The sequence below is a fragment of the Fistularia commersonii genome, chromosome 6 (genome assembly GCF_037954325.1).
Source record: "Fistularia commersonii isolate RoL2024-O1a breed Wild chromosome 6, RoL_Fcom_v1.0, whole genome shotgun sequence".
NCBI classification, from domain to species: Eukaryota; Metazoa; Chordata; class Actinopteri; order Syngnathiformes; family Fistulariidae; genus Fistularia; species Fistularia commersonii.
Genome location: NC_141289.1, coordinates 19,980,891 through 20,001,020, shown reverse-complemented (window position 1 = coordinate 20,001,020; position 20,130 = coordinate 19,980,891). Strand labels below are relative to the sequence as shown.

Genomic DNA, 20,130 nt, shown 5'->3' with positions numbered 1-20,130 from the left:
TATAATAGTCCCAATAAAGCTGATATAAAAAACAATCCCCACCTGAACGGGCAAATAAAACGACTGTAAAACATCATGAACACATTAAAGAATATATCATAGAAATATTTCTATAGATAAGACTAGATTTATGACTGAGAGGACTGAGTGGAAAATGTAAATTTAATATCCATAACTTTATAAAAATGTCTTTCAAACGGCAGAGACACATTTGCCAGAGGGCAATAAAGCGCTTTAAACATCACGGTGAATAAAAATCTTGCGATCGCCTTCATCAAATCTAAATCACATCCGATTAATGACAATCAATCACATTTGAATTTGCAAAGCGAAAATCCCCTTCTATCACCAGTGCGATGAAAAGCCGGAGTCTTTCCATCGCCGGAGGCGGGTCGGCCTCTCACACACACTCCGTCAGTCACTTTAACACACTTAACTTCCTACACACACTTTCAAAATAAATGTGGCCATTGTTTTAAAGTGCGATGCATTTAAAGCCTAGTGCTTTGTTATTGTCACCTTTTTTTTTTATGTAGCTCTAGACTCAAACTACTTGACTTCTCGAAATCATTTTTATTTTGTTTGTTGGAATTTATAGAACAGAGAACCCAAAAAGATACCAGAAACTCAAAAAAAAAAACAAAAAAAAAACCTAATTTTCTTCCAGTGTCTATTGAGATGGATATCTGCATCATGAAAATGACGACTAATAAACTGGTAGCAACAGAACAGCAGAGGAAAAAGTGCAGCATTCGCTAACATCAATACAAAAAAAAAAAACAAAATAAACAAACAAATCAAAAGTATATAAATGAAAGTCAGGATTTGTTTGGATTTTGATCTGACCTTTTTGCTCAATTTTTTTTTCTGAGCATTTAGTTATGTTTTTTGAATTATAACTTAATTTCATCATTTGCAGGGACTTACAAATACATTAATAAATGATAATAAATATATTTACAGAGGCTCTTCCATCAGAGTGCCATACAAGTGAGAAGTGAAGGACGGAAAATTGCATTTTTTCCAGCTATCCTGCACTGAAACGGTTACAAACTGTAGGAAAAAACAAAGAAGCCAGAAGAAATTTTCTGTTGCGCCCCCCCACACTCTCTGCCGCAACTATAAACAGCATTTCTCTATAAAATTGTAAAGAAAATAAAAAATTATAGCTCAATTTGTGACTTATTTTTTTGTCTGTAACAAAAAGATTTAAAGTGTATCAATTTTCCAGAAATGAAAAAAAAAAAATTAAATCCTTATTTAAACTATAGATATTTTTTGACTGACTGAACTGAATCTGATACTGAAAAATAGAATTATGAATAAAAATAAATTCAAATTGATCAGCAATATTAACTCAGGAACACGATGAATAAATGTCTCTAACCTACAAAAAAAAAAAAAAAATGAATAAAACAATTTTTGCTGTGTTTTTTTAAATGAAAACAAAGTCAGGATTAATGGCTACAATGAGGAAGTTTTGCAGCGCAGAGTTTTCCGAAGCGTGATATTCCAACTGTCAGCTAACAACAAACACGCCGGTCTTTCCTCGTCTCAGTGAAGCCAAACCCTGCAGACGCTTCGTCATAATTCCTCGTCTCTCGGCTAACTTTGCTTTGTCTAGTTATCTCCGTCTCTCTCGCCTTTCTTATCATCCCCATATCTGAGAAGCACTGGTTTAAGATGAACACCAAGAAACCAGGGAAAGCAAACAAGGGACCCCTAAGAGCTCTTTGTCCAAATTGATCAATATTTGTAGCAGCTTCATAAAAAAAAAGATACTAAAATCACTCAACATATGTTAGTTGGTATAAAATTAAAAAAAAAAAAATCCTCACGGGCCGCCATTGTTGTTTACATTTTAGCGACGCCACAAGCTACACTTTTTATCATCGCCCGTTCGCTGTCGACTTACGAACCGCCGCGCTGACCGACCGGTCTTTTGTCTTGTTGACGTCCGGCGTCTCCTCCCTGTTTCGTTTCTTCAAGTGCTCTTCACTCGTTTCTGAGGAGCTTCTCGTCTGTTCGTGGCGTTTGGCTTCGGCGTCTGTTTAAAACCAGCAGCGCCTTGAGCTCTTGGCTCGCATTAGCTCGGCTAAACGCGTCGGCTAGCGGCTAGAACCCGGCGGCGGATCCTCAGGAAGTCGTGTCCGTCCACAAGCAATTTCCAACTCCTGTTGTCCCTCGGAAAGAGGCGTAGCTTAGCATCGGTCACTTTGCGTCTCCCGGACCAGAAATTACAGCCAAAAGCGGCGCGACGTGGCATCATTAGCGTACATACCGCAACGAGACAAAGCTAGCGGAAAGTTAGCACTAGCAACCTGTTTACGTCATCAACCTGTAGGTTCAAAGAAATAATTCTTTGCGCTTTTTTTAATGAAAATTAATTTCCTCGACCTCAGAGACGCAAAGAGGACTGAAGCCGCGGGAGCAAAGTGCTAACCCAGGCACTTGTGGCTTCACCGAGTCAGATGGATCCAACGGTGCAATGCCATTGGCTGTTCTATAGTTGAGGAGCAACACCTTAAAGTCTGTCTGTGGACGTTCTCAGTCCTCGGGGTCACTGTGGACTTGGAATTCCTCACCTGAAGAGGATCTGACCAGTTCTTCTTCAGGTCAGAACTGAGGAGCCTCTCGGATGAGAAGGCGAAACATCTCCGAGGGAAGATATTCCAGTCCAGTTGTCACGGCAAGAAGATCCAACACCTCAACAGGAAGCCGGTGGAGAACAACCAGCCCCAAAACGATAAGTTCAAATGTACTTGGCGCCGTTCATTGAGGCCCTCTAGCAGGCCTTGGACGCTCCTCTTAGGCCACCCAGACAAAGGGACATTGCGATGCATCCATCCAGATCTCCGCGTCCTTCCGTGACAAGACAGGTCTGATCTCAGCAGACTGAGATGCTACAAAGAGTGTGAATCTTCCAGGATCACTATTTACAAGACTACAACTAGATCCTTGCAGTACTTTTTCCCCACCATGTAATGTTTTCCCCGGGAATCTGCGGATTCTCTGCTGTTTCACTCCTCCGGTGGCGATTCATCGGAGTCAACGGTCCGAGCCGGGTCGTTCTGAGTCCAACCGTCAAGACCGACGACAAATACCGTCTCTACCGTCAATACCGTCGCCCAGGTTTCTGGTTTTAGAGCCCATCTATTGGTTGCTGATTGTGTGACGTCACCGTAGATACTGAAAGACTTGTGCTAATATCAAACATGTTTGCTACAGTGGTAAGACCTTCTCCTCCTTTGGGCTTTTCCCTTCAGGAGTTAATCAACCTTCTCTGTCCAACCGTATTCTCTGGATCCTCCTCTCTCACACCAACTACCTTCAATACTATCTTCTAGCAGTGCTTCCATAAATCTTCTCTTTGGTCTTCCTCCAGACCTCTAATTCAAGCATCTGTCTACCAATCATCTCAGTCTGGCTTCTCTGACCTTCTCTCCAGAACATCTACCATGTGTCGTCCCTCTGATGGACTCATTCCCGATCCTCTCCATCCTGGTCGCTCCCAAAGAGAACCTAAACATCTTCATCCCTGCGACCTCCAGCTCTGCCTGCTGTTTTTGGTCGTTGTCAGTGTTTGTAGAACATCTCACCAGCTTCTCCTCCCCCTTTCCTTTCCTTCAGGCTGATGCTCCTCCATCTCTTCGTACCCCTGACACTGTTCTCCACCCATTCCAACCTGCTTGATCCTGTTTCTTCACCTCTTCTCCACACTCTCCTACGCTCTGGTCTGTTGACCCTGAGCACTTGAAATCCTCCAGCTTCTTGATCTCCGCTCCCTGTATCCTCACCGTTCCACTCGTGTTCCTCTCATTCACCCACATGTCTTGTGGTAAAACCAAGACTAGGAGAAGACTGATCTCAGAGAGCTCCAAATTACCACCTTATACTTAAAGCCGCTGCAATGCCAATAAAATTCCCCAAATTTCCTTCAGACTCTCAGCTTGGTCTGAAGACCTCTTTGACACAAAGGTCCATCAAAGTTCCTAAATCCATCACCACCCTGAATAACTCCGACAGGGTGAGGTCGTCCAATTCTAGCTCTTTTTTGTTTGTAATTTACACAGAAATTCAACTTGTTTTTTTTTTTTTCTCCAGGAGTCAATGAATATATTTCACCCACCTGCCCAGCGCTGGTCTGCAGGACGTTCAGGTCCGTCTCAGACTCTGGGGACAAAAAAAACGAGTTTTCATCAGCTTTTTCCAGAAGATACGAGAGCTTTAGCAGCAACCACTCCAGTTTGTCTTGGAAATAGGCGGACATTGTTTCCGTCTGCGACCCGTACCGGGTTTCTCGTCTTCTGGGTTGTTGGAGGCCAGCTTGAAGGAGACCGAAGGTGATCCGACGACACTGCACGGGACAAAACACACACCGTTTGTGGGCCTTTTGAAAATAATGAATGAGTATTTAATGAAAATGTATTTTATTTTAGTTTGTTCCTTTGTTCCCTAAGACTATGGAGATCTTGTAACATCAAAATAATGTGTTTTTATCGCGATAGAATTTGGGAGAGCATTTTTGTTTTGCTGCCGGTGGATAATTTATGTTCTTTTTTTCATAAATACAAGGACTCAAACAGACACGGAGTATTGGACTGGACCAGGGGTCGGCAACCCGTAACACCCAAAGAGCCATTTGGACCCGGTTTCCTCGGAAAAGAAAACACTGGGAGCCGCAATTACTTTTTGACGTCTAAAATAAAGGTATATATTGCTTTTTATTACCTTTACACTTTGTATAAACAAGTGTGTAGTGTGTTGCTTCTGAAATTCACAAAGTATTACGGAGAAAATTAAACTTTATTTATGTAATGAAGTCATTTTGAGCTTTGGGCTTTCAGAGCGTGTAGCGGAGCCTTGACCTGAATTTTAAAAATAAATCGGGAAAAAAATCACTGTGTTAGTAAACAATAAAAAATAGATATTTGCAAAATATCTTCATAAATATTTATTTTACCTGGTTTATGAGACTTCTGCTCCTGAACTTCTGCGCACAGCATCTGCAAATCGGGACTTTACCGGCTGGCGGGTATACCGGCTTCCGCCAGTGGGACGTTATTTTGAGCGGCGAAAAATAATAAATATGATTTTATTTAATATTTCAAGATCACAATAATCTTCCAACTTAGAACTAAAAGTTAAAAAAAGGAAATAACATGATGAAATACACTTCAATTAAATATTTATAATTTATTTTCCCGCGGGTTGCCGACCCCTGGACTAAACAAAGGAAAACATAATGACCTTGCTGAGGTCACGACATAAATAACGGCAAACAACGTCTGTTATCACTAATGACTGTTTTTAAAAATGGCAAAATGAGTGGCAGATCTCCAGACACGGTTTCTAAACACTCGCCATGTATCACCAATAGTATGACCTTGACCTCAAGCAGTGGCGTGCGTTGAGGTTCACGGCAGAATTGCATTTCCGATTGTAAGAACTCGTAAGGAATCAAGATTTCCTTATTCCCTATAGTCTCATCTAATTTTTTTATAAAACAGAAAATAATTTGTGGTCTTTTCTTTATTTCTGTATGAAGTTCAGGTGCATTCACTTCTCCATGAAGACCTCTGTTACTTTGGTGTAAACGCCAACTTGTTTTCTTTTCTTTATCTTATTTATTTGATCCTACGTTGCTTTAGAACGGTCATGAGCAGCTGCCAACCCACATACACCCCCTTCAGGTGAGGCAGAGTATTGTCTGCCTCACCTCATCAGGTTTGTTTCTGATCAGCGAGGATAATTGTATCACACACAGCTTGTAGAAGGTCTTCTAGGATTGTGACAAAATAGAAAACTCCAAAAAACACACACTCTAGAACTGGAACTGAGAAGTGAGATTAAAATTTAAAAAAATCTATGCAAGATGAGCCATTTGTTCAAATAGCACTGGACTGGAGGACTGCTGAGCAAAGAAGCCTGGTGGGAAGATGTTTGCATTTTCCCCAAAAGGTCAAAGGTCAGGAATCTCCAAGTCAGCCAATCATGTTACAGCCTCATCTTGTGGAAATAAATTCGACTACCTACTACACAAACATCCTGATCTGGGAAAAGTCTACCTGTGGTTGACGTTGACGTTGAAGGCGTGCTCCGCAGCCTTGGACGCCGCAGTGGACGCCGGCCGCTTCGGGGTTTCATTCACGCCGGAGGTCGTGACCTTGGGGGCGGCCATCTTGAACCCCAGCGACCCCTCGGAGAGCTGCAGGTTGGTGAAATAAGAAACAGTGACGTTGGGTCTAATCAGTCTTATGACTGACGATATACGCGCTGGTGTCCTATGGAGGCCCCTAAGTGCAAAATAGCATGATCGAAAACTACGATTTTTGCATTAGCAGATCTAAAACGTGAAGCGGATGGTGAATTTTAACACAATTGAAAAACTCAGAAAGATTTCTTGTTTGGGGAATTTTTGGGGGAAAATTTTGTGCTTGTTTTCAGGCAACTTTTTGTCCTTTTTTTCCAGCAATTTCTTTGTCATCATTAGGCGACGTCATGTGGACTCTTAATTTTGAGTGTTGCTTTCAGAACTGGCACAAAAAAAAATAAAAAAGGCTTCTGAATCACAAAAACTATCATGTCGGACCCTCACCTTCTTTCCCGTCCCAGCGCTGGTTCCATATTTATCTGGTGAACACAAATATATTTATCAGACTAAAAATTGGGCTTTGCTTCCGTCACCTTACGATTTTAAGGAGCTAAAATAATAATGTGAAATTCAGCTTTTCATGCAACTTTAGGAGGACTACATATGGGTTAAAAAAAAAAAAAGTTTTAAAATTTACACTGTTATTACAATTAATAATCTAGAGACACTTAATATAGTCCACACCTTTGGCAGGTTTGCGTCCAAAGGATGTTTCCAGCTGCAGCTGCTTCAAGGCGGCCGGCAGGTTGTTCCTCTGTTCGGGGGATAAATCCTTCATGTCCAGGCTGTAGTGATCCAGCAGCAGTGCAAGTCTCTGCAGAGAACGTTCTGCATCACACACACACACACACACACACAAATACAAATTGTGTTATCACATCGCCCTGTGTTATGACAGAACACGCAGCACTTCATTGCAACCAGTGAGGTGCAGTCAGGGGAGGCAGGAGAGGCCGTGCCTCACTTGTCAATCTTGGAAAGAAAATAAAATGTCAAATGAAAGACAGAATGAAATGGTTATATTTGTGATTTGCACTGTAAAGGGATTTTCAATTTAACTTCACCAGTTTTAGGTTGTTTTGTCAAAATGGCTGGATTTTCACATTTACTGTTCAAATACAGAGAAGAGATGTGCGGTGAGGCAGCGGACTGTTGAGCCTCAGCATTGATTGTGCAATGACGCTCTGCACTCAGACCGTAGTGCTTTCTCTTCTCTGTATATCGCTATTAAAATGTTGAAACACTTTGCTCTATGAACTACATCTCCAATGTACACTTTTGTCAACAACTGTGTGTGTGTTACTAGTTTCATAAAACGGCGGGCAAGAGCTACTAAGTGAGGCATGCAGTTCTCCTGCCTCATGGCAGGGGGCGCTTGTGATTCCAGGTATTCTTTAACAAACCGATACTGGGAATGTAATTGTGATGAAGTCAGTGCCTCTGCAATAAACATAAACAATAAATAGAAATGTGTTTTGTACGTTTCATGGATGCTTTGCTGATTTTGCATCTACTTTATTCCAATTTTTTGTTTTTTTTCTGCAATTTTTTTTTCATTCCTCTCTGATTCCTTGCTACCCTGAAGGAGATTTATAAAGATTTTATGCTGATTTATTTTATGCTAATCTTGAGGTATTTTTTGCTGATGTTGTATTGTATCTCCATAATTCTAAAGGGATTTCAAACATCTTCTTGTCACGTGTCCAGCCGTTCTTCTCAAAATATTTTTTTTCCACAAGTTGGGAAAAACAACACAGATATGATGATTCTGGAAAGGCTTGAAAAAATAAAATTACTACTATTTTCTTGTGCTGGGCAATCATAAAATGTCTACAAAGAGCCACGAAGTGAGGCACGCAGTTCTCCTGCCTCAAGGTAGGGGGCGCTTGTGTTTCCAGGGATTCTTCTTGATCAAACAGTGAATAAGCTACTCACTGCACGTTGCTGATCGCAACACACTCTGAATTCGCGCAGCACGGATCTCGACACCTAATGCACGACTGAAATCCACGGTGCACGGCTTCTCATCAGTTCAAGCAACACACATATATGTATCTTGTTATGCTAGCACAAACACACACACACACACACACACACTGTCAAGGTAGATACAGTAAAGCTAATGTTGTGTTGCTCAGTAGCACAAGCAGGACAGCAAAAATGTCAAGTGTGTATTCCTGCAACACACACGCTATGTTAGCATTACTAGCCTGCTGTGTGAGTGCGTCAGCACGACACACAAATTGTCTACATAAAGCTTATGAATGCTAAATTTTTGTGTTTTTATAATGCACATATATTAATAAATACAGACTAAACAGCCATTTTTTCCTCATTCTCTGAGAATTTAACAGGAAGAAATACTCCTGTCCAAATAAAACAAAGTTTGACTATTTTATGACAAATGAAAATAATACTGTAGCGAGCCACGAATGTTGGGGTTCATGTTGATGCTTGTTTTCTGTGTGATTTTGGGGTGCAAGAAATTCTGGGGTTTTATCTGGATTTGGGTTGGAACGGAGTTATTGCAGGCTTGTGTGGTAAGGCTGTAGCCAACAACAGCTATTGCACTACACTATAATATTATTTTATTATCGATATCAATTCATCTAGAAATAACTTGCTAGGTTTTGTTGTTACTTGATATATTTGTTTTATATTTTATTGTGGGTAAATGAGTCCCTCCTCACCATCGAGCCCCTCCAGGGCGTCGTACCCCGCTTTCTTCCCCTCAGGCTTCCTGCTGAGCTGAGCCATCTGGGAAACGTAGTCCTCGACATAATCCAGGGGAAAATCCAGATCCTGGAAGAGGGAGGATGAAGAGGAGGCGGGAAAACTGGATGCCGCCGCCGCCGCCGCCGCCCCGCTGTGACGGGAGAGGGGCTGGACGGGGGAGGAGGACGAGGAAGAAGGGGAGGAGGAGGAAGGAGAGGTGAAGTAATAGGACACCAGGTTGTGGAGAAGCTGCCGGTCCCGGTCCAGGGAGTCTCCTCTGGACCTGGAGCTCATGAAGACGGGGTTGTTGTCCAGGGAGTTGAGGGAACGTTCCGCCTCGTCCTGGAAATCCAGCTCCTGCGGCAAACAACCGGATTTAGCAGCTGGAGAATCATCCCACGTTCACAGAGGACCCTGAAGGCATCACACGACAATATAACGCTTTTCTCAAGGTCAATAAATACACTAAATTAATTTTATAATCCAAAGATAAGTGGTGAAAAGTGGACTGAGAGAATAAGGGATTTATCTCCTTGAATAAATATTGTATTTTCCACAACACTTGTGGTGATGTATGGCTTTTATTCTGTTTGTTATTATCATAATAGGAAAAACACCCACTTATTCTAAGAAGAAAAATTAGAACAATATTGATGCCAACAGATAATTATTTCTTAAAATGTATTGTGGTTTTGCACAGCTTGATATGATAATCATATAAGTTCAAGGTAAAAATGAATGTAAAACTATTTTTTTAAGATATTGTATTTTTTTTCCAGGAATATATATCGTCACTCGTAATTTTGCTCAGACATTTAAAATTAATTCCAGAGAAAGAAAACATTTTTTTTTTTAAAAAAAAAAAAGGGAAAGATGATGATTGGAAGCCTCTATCATACACAAATATGTGGACAAAAGTACTGGCTCTCCTGAAGTGCCATCCCATTCCTAATCCATAGTGCTCTATATGACCTTTGCAGCTGGAACAGCTTCAGCTCTTCTGGGAAGGCTGTCCGCAAGGTTCAGGAGGGTGTTCATGGCAATTTTTGAGCTTCATTCCAGGAGCGCATTCGTGATGTTGGACCAGGAGGCCTGGCTCTCATTCATCCCAAAGGTGTTCTATGGGGTTGAGGTCAGGACTCTGTGCAGGCCAGTCAAGTTCATCCACGGCCGACTCTGTCCTCCATGTCTTTATGGATCTTGCTTTGTGTCCAGTCATGTTGGAAAAGGAAGGGTCCGGCTCCAAACTGTTCCCATGGACTTGTCCAAAATGTCTTGGTATGATGAAGCTTTCAGAGTTCCTTTCACTGGAACTAAGAGACCAAAAACAAGCGCGGCTCCTGAAAACCAAGCCCACACCATAATCCCCGTCCGCCAACCTCCACACTTGGCACGACGTCGTCAGACAAGTCGCGTCTCCTGGCGACCGCCAAACCCAGACTCGTCCATCCGATTGCCAGATTGGTTACTCCAGAGAAGGCGTCTCCGCCGCTCTAGAGTCCGGCGTGCTTTACACCGCTGCGTCCCGCGGAAACCCGGTCTGTTCTTCGGCTCATCTGACGGCCGCATGAAGTTTGGAGGTCTGTAGCCGTCGACTCTGCAGAAAGTCGGCGACCTCTTGGCACGACGCGCCTCTTCAGCATCGTCCGACCCGCTCCGTCAGTTTACACGAGTTGCTGTCGTTCCAAAACGCTTCCATGTTCTTCTAAGACACCTGACAGTCGACTGTGGATTATTTAGGTGGCTTCCTATCACAGCTCCACGCTGGAATTCACTGGTTGTAAAAACACTCTGCCTTCTTAGGTGCTTGATTCCAAGTGATTGGAACACCTGATTCCCATGATTTGGACGGGTGAGCCGATACTTTTAGGCATATTTACTTTATTACCTAACAGTCACCATGGATTTTTTTTGGGCGATATCCTGTTGCTTGAATTGAGAGAACAAACACCCGCTATTTTTTTGTGTCAAATTTGGTTTCGGAACAGCTATGAAATTCAAACCAAGCTACCGAGCTACGTCTCGTGATGGAACTGAGGATTCCCCACCTGCCGGTAGGTGTAGGGGTCAAGCAGGGGCCTCTGCATGTGGACGGAGGACCTTGGAGGATCCAGGACCATGTACTGCTGCTGCACCATCTCGGGGTCGGCTTGCTCCTGGGGTCCTCTGAGCCTGAGGGACCTGGGCGGGAAAATATGCGCTCAGAAATTAGGTTTATTCTCGTCTAATTGCTTCCCGCGCCGATGGACTCCGCTCACTGTTTAGTCGACGTCTGGGGATGTTGGGAATTAACGCCGTCGGCGGGGATTCTGCTCAGCTCGCGGGCGATCACCGCCTGAGTGACATCGTCCCTCCAGCTCAGACCTGCGCCCACAAAACCCAGCGCACGTTAACCCGCCGCCCTGCGTTCCTCGTAGAACGTCCTCGGAGACTCACCCTGCACCATCAGTTCTTTGAGAACGTCCTGCAGTCTGTGCAGGACCGGCACCGAGACCTGGTACTGGACCGCCTCCTGAGCCGGCGTCCGGCACTGCCCGAATAGACCGTCTGCAAGGAGAAACATCTGGTTTACGATGAATTATTTCGGTGTGGATCGAATCCGGGGAAACCTCCATGCAGACCAAAGACATTTTTACTTAATGCTGATTTTTCCATTATTTGTCGCACTATTCGGTGCACTTAAAATCCTTAAAAATTCTCAAAAATCAGCCGTGTGCCTTGTATGAATTCTTGCTGTGTTTACTGACCTCCAACCAATTTAATGTGGCACACTGCGCTCAAACATCTGTCAAAATAGGCCCGTTTGTTGATACTGCGCCTTCTAATGCGGTGGCGCCTTAAGGTCTGCAAAATACAGTATTTTCAAGAATAAAATGTTGGATTCTTTGTGATTTTTCATGATCTACCGCTTATCCTGCACTCGTCGCTTCTTGCTGTAAGGTTTGGAAGAGAACCCTTCTTGATATCATCACATGGAGAACAGTAGAAAAACATGACACTACCTCGAAATGCTGTTTTTACTTGAATAAATAATGTGATATCAAAGGTGAACCTCTATGCAGACGACACTATTGTTCAATTTTTTTAATTCCCAGTATTTTCCAGGGATTCCCTTTAACAACAAACAGTAACCATTTATGTTAGATGGGACAAATTGAACCATATATATATATATATATATATATATATATATATATATATATATAAACTGCTCAAAAAAATAAAGGGAACACTAAAATAACACATCCTGGATCTGAATGGATGAAATATTCTTATTACATACTTTGTTCTTTACATAGTTGAATGTGCTGACAACAAAATCAAACAAAAATTATCGATGATAATCAAATTTATTAACACATGGAAGTCTGAATTTGGTGTCACACTCAAAATTATTGGGAAAAAGTGGAAAAAGTCAGAAAGAATCAGTCTTTCTCCTAAGTGGACAGTTTGATTTCACAGAAGTGTGATTGACTTGGAGTTACATTGTGTTGGTTCAGTGTTCCCTTTATTTTTTTGAGCAGTATATATATATATATATATATATATATATATGTATATGTATATTTATATATATATGTACAGGACTGTCTCAAAAAATTTGAATATTGTGATAAAGTTCACAGAAGTGTGATTGACTTGGAGTTACATTGTGTTGGTTCAGTGTTCCCTTTATTTTTTTTGAGCAGTATGTATATATATATATATATATATATATATATATATATATATATATATATATATATATATATATATATATATATATATATATGTATATGTATATGTATATTTATATATATGTACAGGACTGTCTCAAAAAATTAGAATATTGTGATAAAGTTCTTTATCTTCTGTAATGCAATTAAAAAAACTAAAATTACTTTTTCATGATATTCCAATATTTTGAGATAGGATTTTTGAGTTTTCTTAAGATGTAAGCCATAATCAGGGATATTAAAATAATAAAAGTCTTGCAATATTTCAGTTGATTTGTAATGAATCCAGAATGTAGGACATTTTAGTTTTGTTTTTTAAAAAACAAAAATTACTTTATCATTATATTCTAGTATTTTGAAATAGGATTTTTCAGTTTTCTTAAGATGTAAAACATAATCAGGAATATTAAAATAATAAAAGGCTTGCAATATTTCAGTTGATTTTTTTAATGAATCCAGAATGTATGACATTTTTGTTTTTGTCATTGCATTACAGAAGATAAATAACTTTATCACAATGTTCTAATTTTCTGAGACAGTCATGTGTATACATATGATTATGTTTGTGTGTCATTTCCAGACTATAAGCTGCTACTTTTTTCACACATTTTTAAAAACTGTGGCTTAAAAATGATGTGGCTAACTTATGGATATTTGGGGGGCTAACAAGCTTCATAGCCTTGTCACATTGTTGCTAATCTCTTTCATCAGCAGTGTTACAGTCACTGTTCGAAAAAAGCATTTCCAGTGCGCATTGTGGATGTTAACTGTATGTATTTAGTTAAAAGTTCAAAAAAAAAATGTTTGTGTATAAATATCTCACGTTACAACGTGAACACCTGCGGCTTATAAACAAATATATGTACACATTGATTTATTGAGTTATCTTTATTTATGGAGTTATAAGCCGGTGCGGCTTATATTCAGGTGTGCTCAAAAGTCCGGAAATGACCAAATTTGTGTGTGTTGCGCCATCGCAGAAACAGTTATCGCATTCTCAATATTATTTTTCTATTTAATGAAATGAAATAGCAGTGGGAGCGAATTCAAGTAAACTTCTATGCAGACGATGCCATCGTTTATATTATGGCACCATCTTCAAACTGCCCATGCAATGCTTAGACGCTGCTTTTAACCTGAATTCACTTATTTCAAATATTTACCAAACACATAAGACATTATTTAAGATAATTTATTTTTTGGGGATTTTGTGCTGTTGGGCTACCTGAGTATTTAACCTTTCAAATCAACACTGACAGCTTCTAATCATGTGAATTTCCCTGCTTTGGTAAATATTTGCTTTCGGTACAAATACAGAAAAACAGCCATTAGTTGTGTCTGTTTGCACTACGTGGCAATATTCTTCTTTTCTGTCCTTGTTTTTAGAAAGACTCCCACATCAGGAGACTATGGAGGCAGCGAATGCGTACATATAATACTTAAAAATGAAACACAAAGGGCTCTGAATGTGATGTACCAATGAATTCCTGCAGCTCCGCATCGACCAATAAGGTTGTCGATCACGAAAAGACAATAAACCAATATACAATAAACAGTGTGACCCCTTTCACACTTGAGTGAGTGTGTTTGTGTGTGTGTGTGTGTGTGTGTGTGTGTGTGGTGATGAGTCATCAGCGCCATCTCCCCCCCCCTCCATCTCTGGTCACACACACACAACCGGGGAGATTCGTGGTCGTCAGGCAGTTGATGTCACTGTTACCCCGGTAACGGCCAGCCCTGTGCAGCCATTGGCTGGCGGCGGCTGACGGAGGGAGACCTTGTTTACGTTTCACTCTCACTCTGTTTCCTTTTCACACCCTCTTTCTCTCTCCACATCTCTGTGACGAATCCTACAGAGAAACTAATCATTTCTACGTGCTAACATCTCAGCTGGATGACTCACACGTGGCACACACACACACACACACACGGTGGAACACAAACACACATAGACACAAGTGCACACGCGAGTGTGTGTTAAAGTGCACTTATGTTGTTTGAACCAGAATGATTGCTTTAAAATTTAGAGACGATGTTGGATTATTGTAAAATCGGTGATTTTTCCAATGCAGTTCTGTATTAGAGATATTTTGCACTGAGATACGATCAGATCCAGCAGGCGATGAACACCAAGCTTGCAAATCAGAGCGCAGAGTCCTGGGGCAGAAAGTCACATCAGCACCTTTCTTTTTTTTTTTTTGTATGATGTCTTAGAAAATGTATGATGAAGAAGAAGAAAAATCTCCATTGCATTCTTTGGGAGAAAAACAAAAAAAAATGCAAAATGCAAAAAATGAGCTAAGAAATCTGACATCATCCAATCTTGTATTAAAAAAATCTGTCTGTTTTTTGTGTTGTGAGGGGACAACCTGGGAAATAAACTCGACAGAACCTCATTACGAGCCCCGGCTTTATGAGTCTCATTCGCCCGGCAGCTGTTTAATGGCCGACTGTTGCAGCAACAACCTGTTAGAGACGGTCATTAGCCGCGGCCGAGGAGACGTTCGGCCCCGAGGATCTTCGGTAACGAAGAAGCGAGGGGACGGTTCCGTCAATAACAAGCGCGCGGTCTTGCGGCGACATGCAACGAAGCAGCGGCGTCGGCAGCCGTCCGCCGCCCGAAGACCCCGGACGCAGGAAGCGACCTCTTGGGTCGCAGGTGGCAGTGGCGCTTCGAGCGGGAAACACTGCTGCTTCCACACGCGCCAAATAAATAATATCCTCAATTTAGGATGTTTTTTTCTGTGCTATTTGCATATACATACATGTCTGTATTTGGTATCTGACAGTCCTTGGTTTGGTTTGGTTCCCCTTTGCTCTGTGAGGTCATTTCAAAATTAAACTCATCGATTTCATTGTTTTGTTTTTATATTTTGTTCAATATATACATTTTTTTTTTTTTTTTTTAATCCCCAAAAAGTTTTTTTGCAAGTATTTTTTTTCCTCTTTTTTTTTTTTCTTGATTTTATTTCCTCACCTTTTCCTAATTTCTTTGGTCATTTGGTAATTGATAATTTCTTAATTTGGTAATTTCTTCTCCCATTCTGCGGTCTATTTTTATCTATTTACTTGTGGTTGTCTTTTGCTACCTTTTGACTGTCTCTCTTTTTATATTTACACACATATTTATTCAAACTGTAATTGTTGCACTGCTGTAACATAAAAAATTATAATAAAGTATATCTTATTTATATTAAATATTTGAATAATTTTCCCCCTTTTTTCCCCTCTAAAAATTGGCAATATTCAGCTTTTTTTTCAGCTCTTTATTTTCCAGAATATTTTGATAATATGAGGGGAAAAAAAAGGATTCTGTATTTTCGAGCAGTGTTTCCCAACCACTGTGCTGTGGGAAAATACCCACTTTCATCCTATTGGTTTTATCAAACGCAAATAATTAGACAATTAGAAAAAAAAGCAAAAGACATCAAAAAATAAATAGACGGCCGAGAAAAAAAACAACAAGAAGGATGAGAATGGACAACAGAATGGGAAAAAAAAGACAGTAAGGGTGAAAATAAACAACCAAAGCAATGGGATAAACAGAGACAATAGAGATGACAATTGCTAAATTAATTAAAATTAACATTTTTGATTTGACATCATCGAAATTTTTATCCAGGATGATTTTTCTAGGTTGGGAAACGCTGCTGGTTCAAAACACCCAATTTATCAAATTCATCAAGAGCCTTAAACGGCAACGTTTAAAATGTAAATCCAAATGAGACTTAAAAGAAAAAGCCGACAGGATTGAAAAACTCACCGTCGCTGCACAGCTGCTCCCTCGCACAAAGCTTCTTCTCAAACAAACAACCTGCGGAAACGCAAAGAAAAACAAAACTTTTTGAATGTTTTTTCTTCACATCCTGATCTGCACGTCTGAGAACAGCGGGTCAAAGGGGAGCTGCTTTTTTTTCAAATATTATTACTTGTTATATAAGCTATATCTTACTGCTATATAAGATAAGATCAACTTTATTGATCCCCATCGGGGGAAATTTTTCTGTCACAGCATCGTAGCAGTTGTGGTGTCAATAATTGTGAATAGAAATATAAATAGAGACAATTAGAAAATAGCAAAAGACAAATGCAAATAGATAGACAGCAGAGAAAAGAAAACAACAACAATATCGGACAATAGAATAGAGGAAATAAAAGATTAAAATAGACAACCAAAATCAAACATAATGGCAATAACAAGAATAAAATAAATAACCCAAAATTTATTATTATTTTTTTTTTATCCCTGCCTTGTCCTTGTATGTCTTGCTGCTGCTAAACATATACATAGAACATATACAGAATTAATGTGTGAATAAAACAATAAGTAAAAAGAAGTTCATTTTTCTTCACGCAGTTTTATATAATAATAATAATAATAATGCTAATAATATCTGTCTGAGGGAAAGTCCTGTCTGCAGCAGCGAAGCAGAGACGATGACTAATCTGTCCTTTCTGCTGCCCACGCCTGCCTCCACCTATCTTTCACACTCCATCCTCTCATCTATCCATCCTCTATCCTCCATTAGCTCTCCATCAGGCTTCCATCCTCCACCTATCATCTATCCTTCATCCTCCATCCCTTCATTCGACCCTCGTGCACGTCTTCGGCGAGCGGTCCCTCCTCAGAACACTGAAAATGCTAGCTACTTTTAGCGTCGCCTCTGTCGGACGTTATCAAAATAAGCTAATGTAAATAAAACCTTGCGATGTTTGGTTTTTTTTTTTTTAGCCGTTTTAGCCATTTAGCCGTGAAGATGCTGACGTCCCGTTTTTGGAACGGGAGGTTTGTAACGTCAACGTTCGGATGGAAAACAACAATTTAACGCGGATCAGATCGATTTAATTCCGTTGTGAAAATGAAACGAAATGAAGTGTTTGATTCGGGCCGCCGGCTAATTTGAGAGACGGCATCAGCAGGATAAGCACGGGTGAAGTGGGGTTGTCATGGAAACAGACGGGCAATAAGCCGTTTGATTGGATTCCCCCAGAAAAACATCTTGGCGGCGTCAGGCCTCCGTTGGTCTCGGGGGACGGCGATTAGAGAGACACTTCCTGAAACCACTTCATCCATCACTTTGTGTTTTCTCACTTTAAAACGCCGCTCTTCTGAAAAGCAACTCCCACTGATCAGAAATATCATCTGATAATCAAAAACATCGATTAAAGCCCAATAGATGCTCCTTGCTAAGTTGGTGATGATCCAATTCAAGTGGGTTTGGTGTCATTTGGGGGGAAAAAAAGACAAAACAAATGATAAATAAATTGAATTGAATAATAAATATAAATATAAAACATAAAATACAAAATATAATATAGTAATATATATAATATATATATAATGAATATAAATATTAAATATAAGAAAAAATAAATTGAATATTGAATACACAAAAACAAAAATGAATAAAAAGAAAAAAAATAGTAAAAGAAAATAAAAAATGAGAATTAATGAAAATTTATATAAAATGAAAATAAATAAACAATAAAAACATTTTTAACATTTTTGAATAAAACCAAAAAAAAAAAAAGAATTGTTAAAAATCGTTACAAAAACAAGTCACTGACAATCTGCAAAAATTAAAATAAGCAAAAATCTACTTGAGACACAGCGAGAACTTGCATTTGAAAATTTTGCAAAAAATAAAAGGAGGAGAAAAAAAAAAAAAAAAAAAGCTCTCAAATTTAGAAAAAAAAAAAAAAAAAAAAGAAATCTGAGAGACGGTGCAGAGGGTGGAGGGTTGGGGGTGTGTGTGCACGAGACACGTGCGGACCGTCGGCTCCAAACAGACCGGAGGCGTCACTGCGACGGTCGGCGGCGGGATGACGCACGAGGTGAAGCGGAGCGAAGGAATGGCTTCGCATAAATACGGTGTTCCTGCAGCGTTTCCTCCGGAGTGCTGACATCCAGGACTTTGTTAGAAAACAATCGGGTTACAGGTTTGATTGAGGAGCCGGAGCTGACTCATCACGCGCATTATGTGCCTGCCAGACGAGGCTCGGGGCAGCGCCGCCTCACGCTCGCTGGCACCTGAGTGACCTGGATGTCTGCAGGCTGGTGTGTGTGTGTGTGTGTGTGTGTGTGTGTGGCGGCCTGAGTGACAGCCATGGCAATCGGGTCATGACCCCTTCTTGAATCCGCTGACCTTTGAATTTCAGCTGCTATGACAGCACTATAACGTCATCTTTCCTGCATCCATGATCAGCTAATTTTAGGCATTAAGATTAGATAAAAATAAAAAAAAAAAATACAATGTGAAAGCTATCTCCTGGACATTTAGCAAAATTAAAAAAAAAAATTAAAAAATGCAATCAAATTAAACAATGTAATTGAGATGATGTGGGGAAAAAAAATCATGAAAATAAAGAATGAGAAAACATCTGATGTCGTTGGAAAACCAAAGTAGAACGAATAAATAACAAAAAATAAATGAAGAGATTAAGGCTGTGAGAAAGTAAGTGCAGGTGCAAAGTTCACGCGTGTTCACTATACTTGTGTCCCTCCGATACTTGTAACGTTTAATCAATAAACCTGATGCACGGGTATAAACATCTGTGTTGTCGTCTACTGACTGGGACCTCCTGGTCTAGAACATGAAGAAAACCCTCCCTGTTGCTGCTGTCCTCCTCAAGGAGCATCATCAATGTTCATGAGCGCAGGTCAAAGGTCAGCCATCCACATGGTTGACATCATCAACATCAGAAGGTCTGCGGCGGAGAGAGAAGATCACCACCCAGACCCGGGAGCCGGAGCCGATGAGGAAGTTCAAGCCTTCAAACCTGCAGCGGAAGCAGGTTTGACGCGTTCCGATGACATTTACGGACTTCTACGAGTCCAGGATCGCAGCGGCTTCTGCCAAAAAGTGCCTCCAAAGAAGCCGGACACCAGAAGACCGCGGAGGAACGGCCTGCGAGAACCGTTAAAAAAAAAAAAAAAATCCATAAAAAGAAGTGAAATCATGGGAGAGAATCCAGATCATCTCCAGAAAAACCAGGAGGCGGGAACCTGGACCAGAACCGGACCGTCCGCGGAGCTCCGGATGGGCCCGAGAGCTTCGGGAGAACTTCCAAACCAGGAGGAAAAAGCTTGACCAGATATGTCATGTGACGTCACACGACCGCCAAACCCGTGCATCGATCTGGAAATCGATCAGCTTCTTTTCCAAACCACAGCGTGACTCACGGTTTTTAATCCAGCAGAGGGACAAACAAAACAGAAAAAAAAAAAAAAGATGTGTCACATGCACATGCACATGCACACGCACATGCACATGCACGCGCGACCCGCTGTTTTGCGCGCGCGCACACACACACACACACGCATAAAAAGACTAAACGGAAGCGCGGAAGAAGTTGCACCGGTTCTTACCGTGTCGTGCGGCGGCGCACAGCCGGCAGGAGGCGGTGAGGAGGAGGCTGAAGGCCGCCCACAGCACCCGGGACCTCATGCTGCCTCCGTGGGACACCGGAGCCTGCAGGAGGAGGAGGAGGAGCTGCTGCTCCGCGTCTAGCAGCTCTCCATCTCTGAGGAGATGATGCTGCTGC

General features: G+C 40.9%; 1 protein-coding gene across 3 annotated transcripts in view; it reads right to left on the bottom strand.

Annotated features, from left to right (window-relative positions):
* ptprnb (protein tyrosine phosphatase receptor type Nb) overlaps positions 1–20,130 on the bottom strand; it is a 34,505-nt gene extending 14,375 nt beyond the window's left edge. For 2 of the 3 annotated variants that reach the window (XM_086148588.1, XM_086148589.1), the window contains exons 1-11: positions 18,360–18,457; positions 16,349–16,399; positions 11,306–11,416; positions 11,128–11,233; positions 10,918–11,050; positions 8,845–9,226; positions 6,839–6,982; positions 6,599–6,633; positions 6,069–6,208; positions 4,293–4,357; positions 4,130–4,173 (exon numbers count right to left, since the gene is read on the bottom strand). In XM_086148588.1, coding sequence (XP_086004714.1) covers positions 4,130–4,173; positions 4,293–4,357; positions 6,069–6,208; positions 6,599–6,633; positions 6,839–6,982; positions 8,845–9,226; positions 10,918–11,050; positions 11,128–11,233; positions 11,306–11,416; positions 16,349–16,399; positions 18,360–18,450 — 1,302 coding nt within the window. In that variant the 5' untranslated portion in view covers positions 18,451–18,457. Of the gene's footprint in view, positions 1–4,129; positions 4,174–4,292; positions 4,358–6,068; positions 6,209–6,598; positions 6,634–6,838; positions 6,983–8,844; positions 9,227–10,917; positions 11,051–11,127; positions 11,234–11,305; positions 11,417–16,348; positions 16,400–18,359; positions 18,458–19,954 lie in introns of those variants that run through there. The other variant, XM_086148590.1, reaches the window with a different exon arrangement.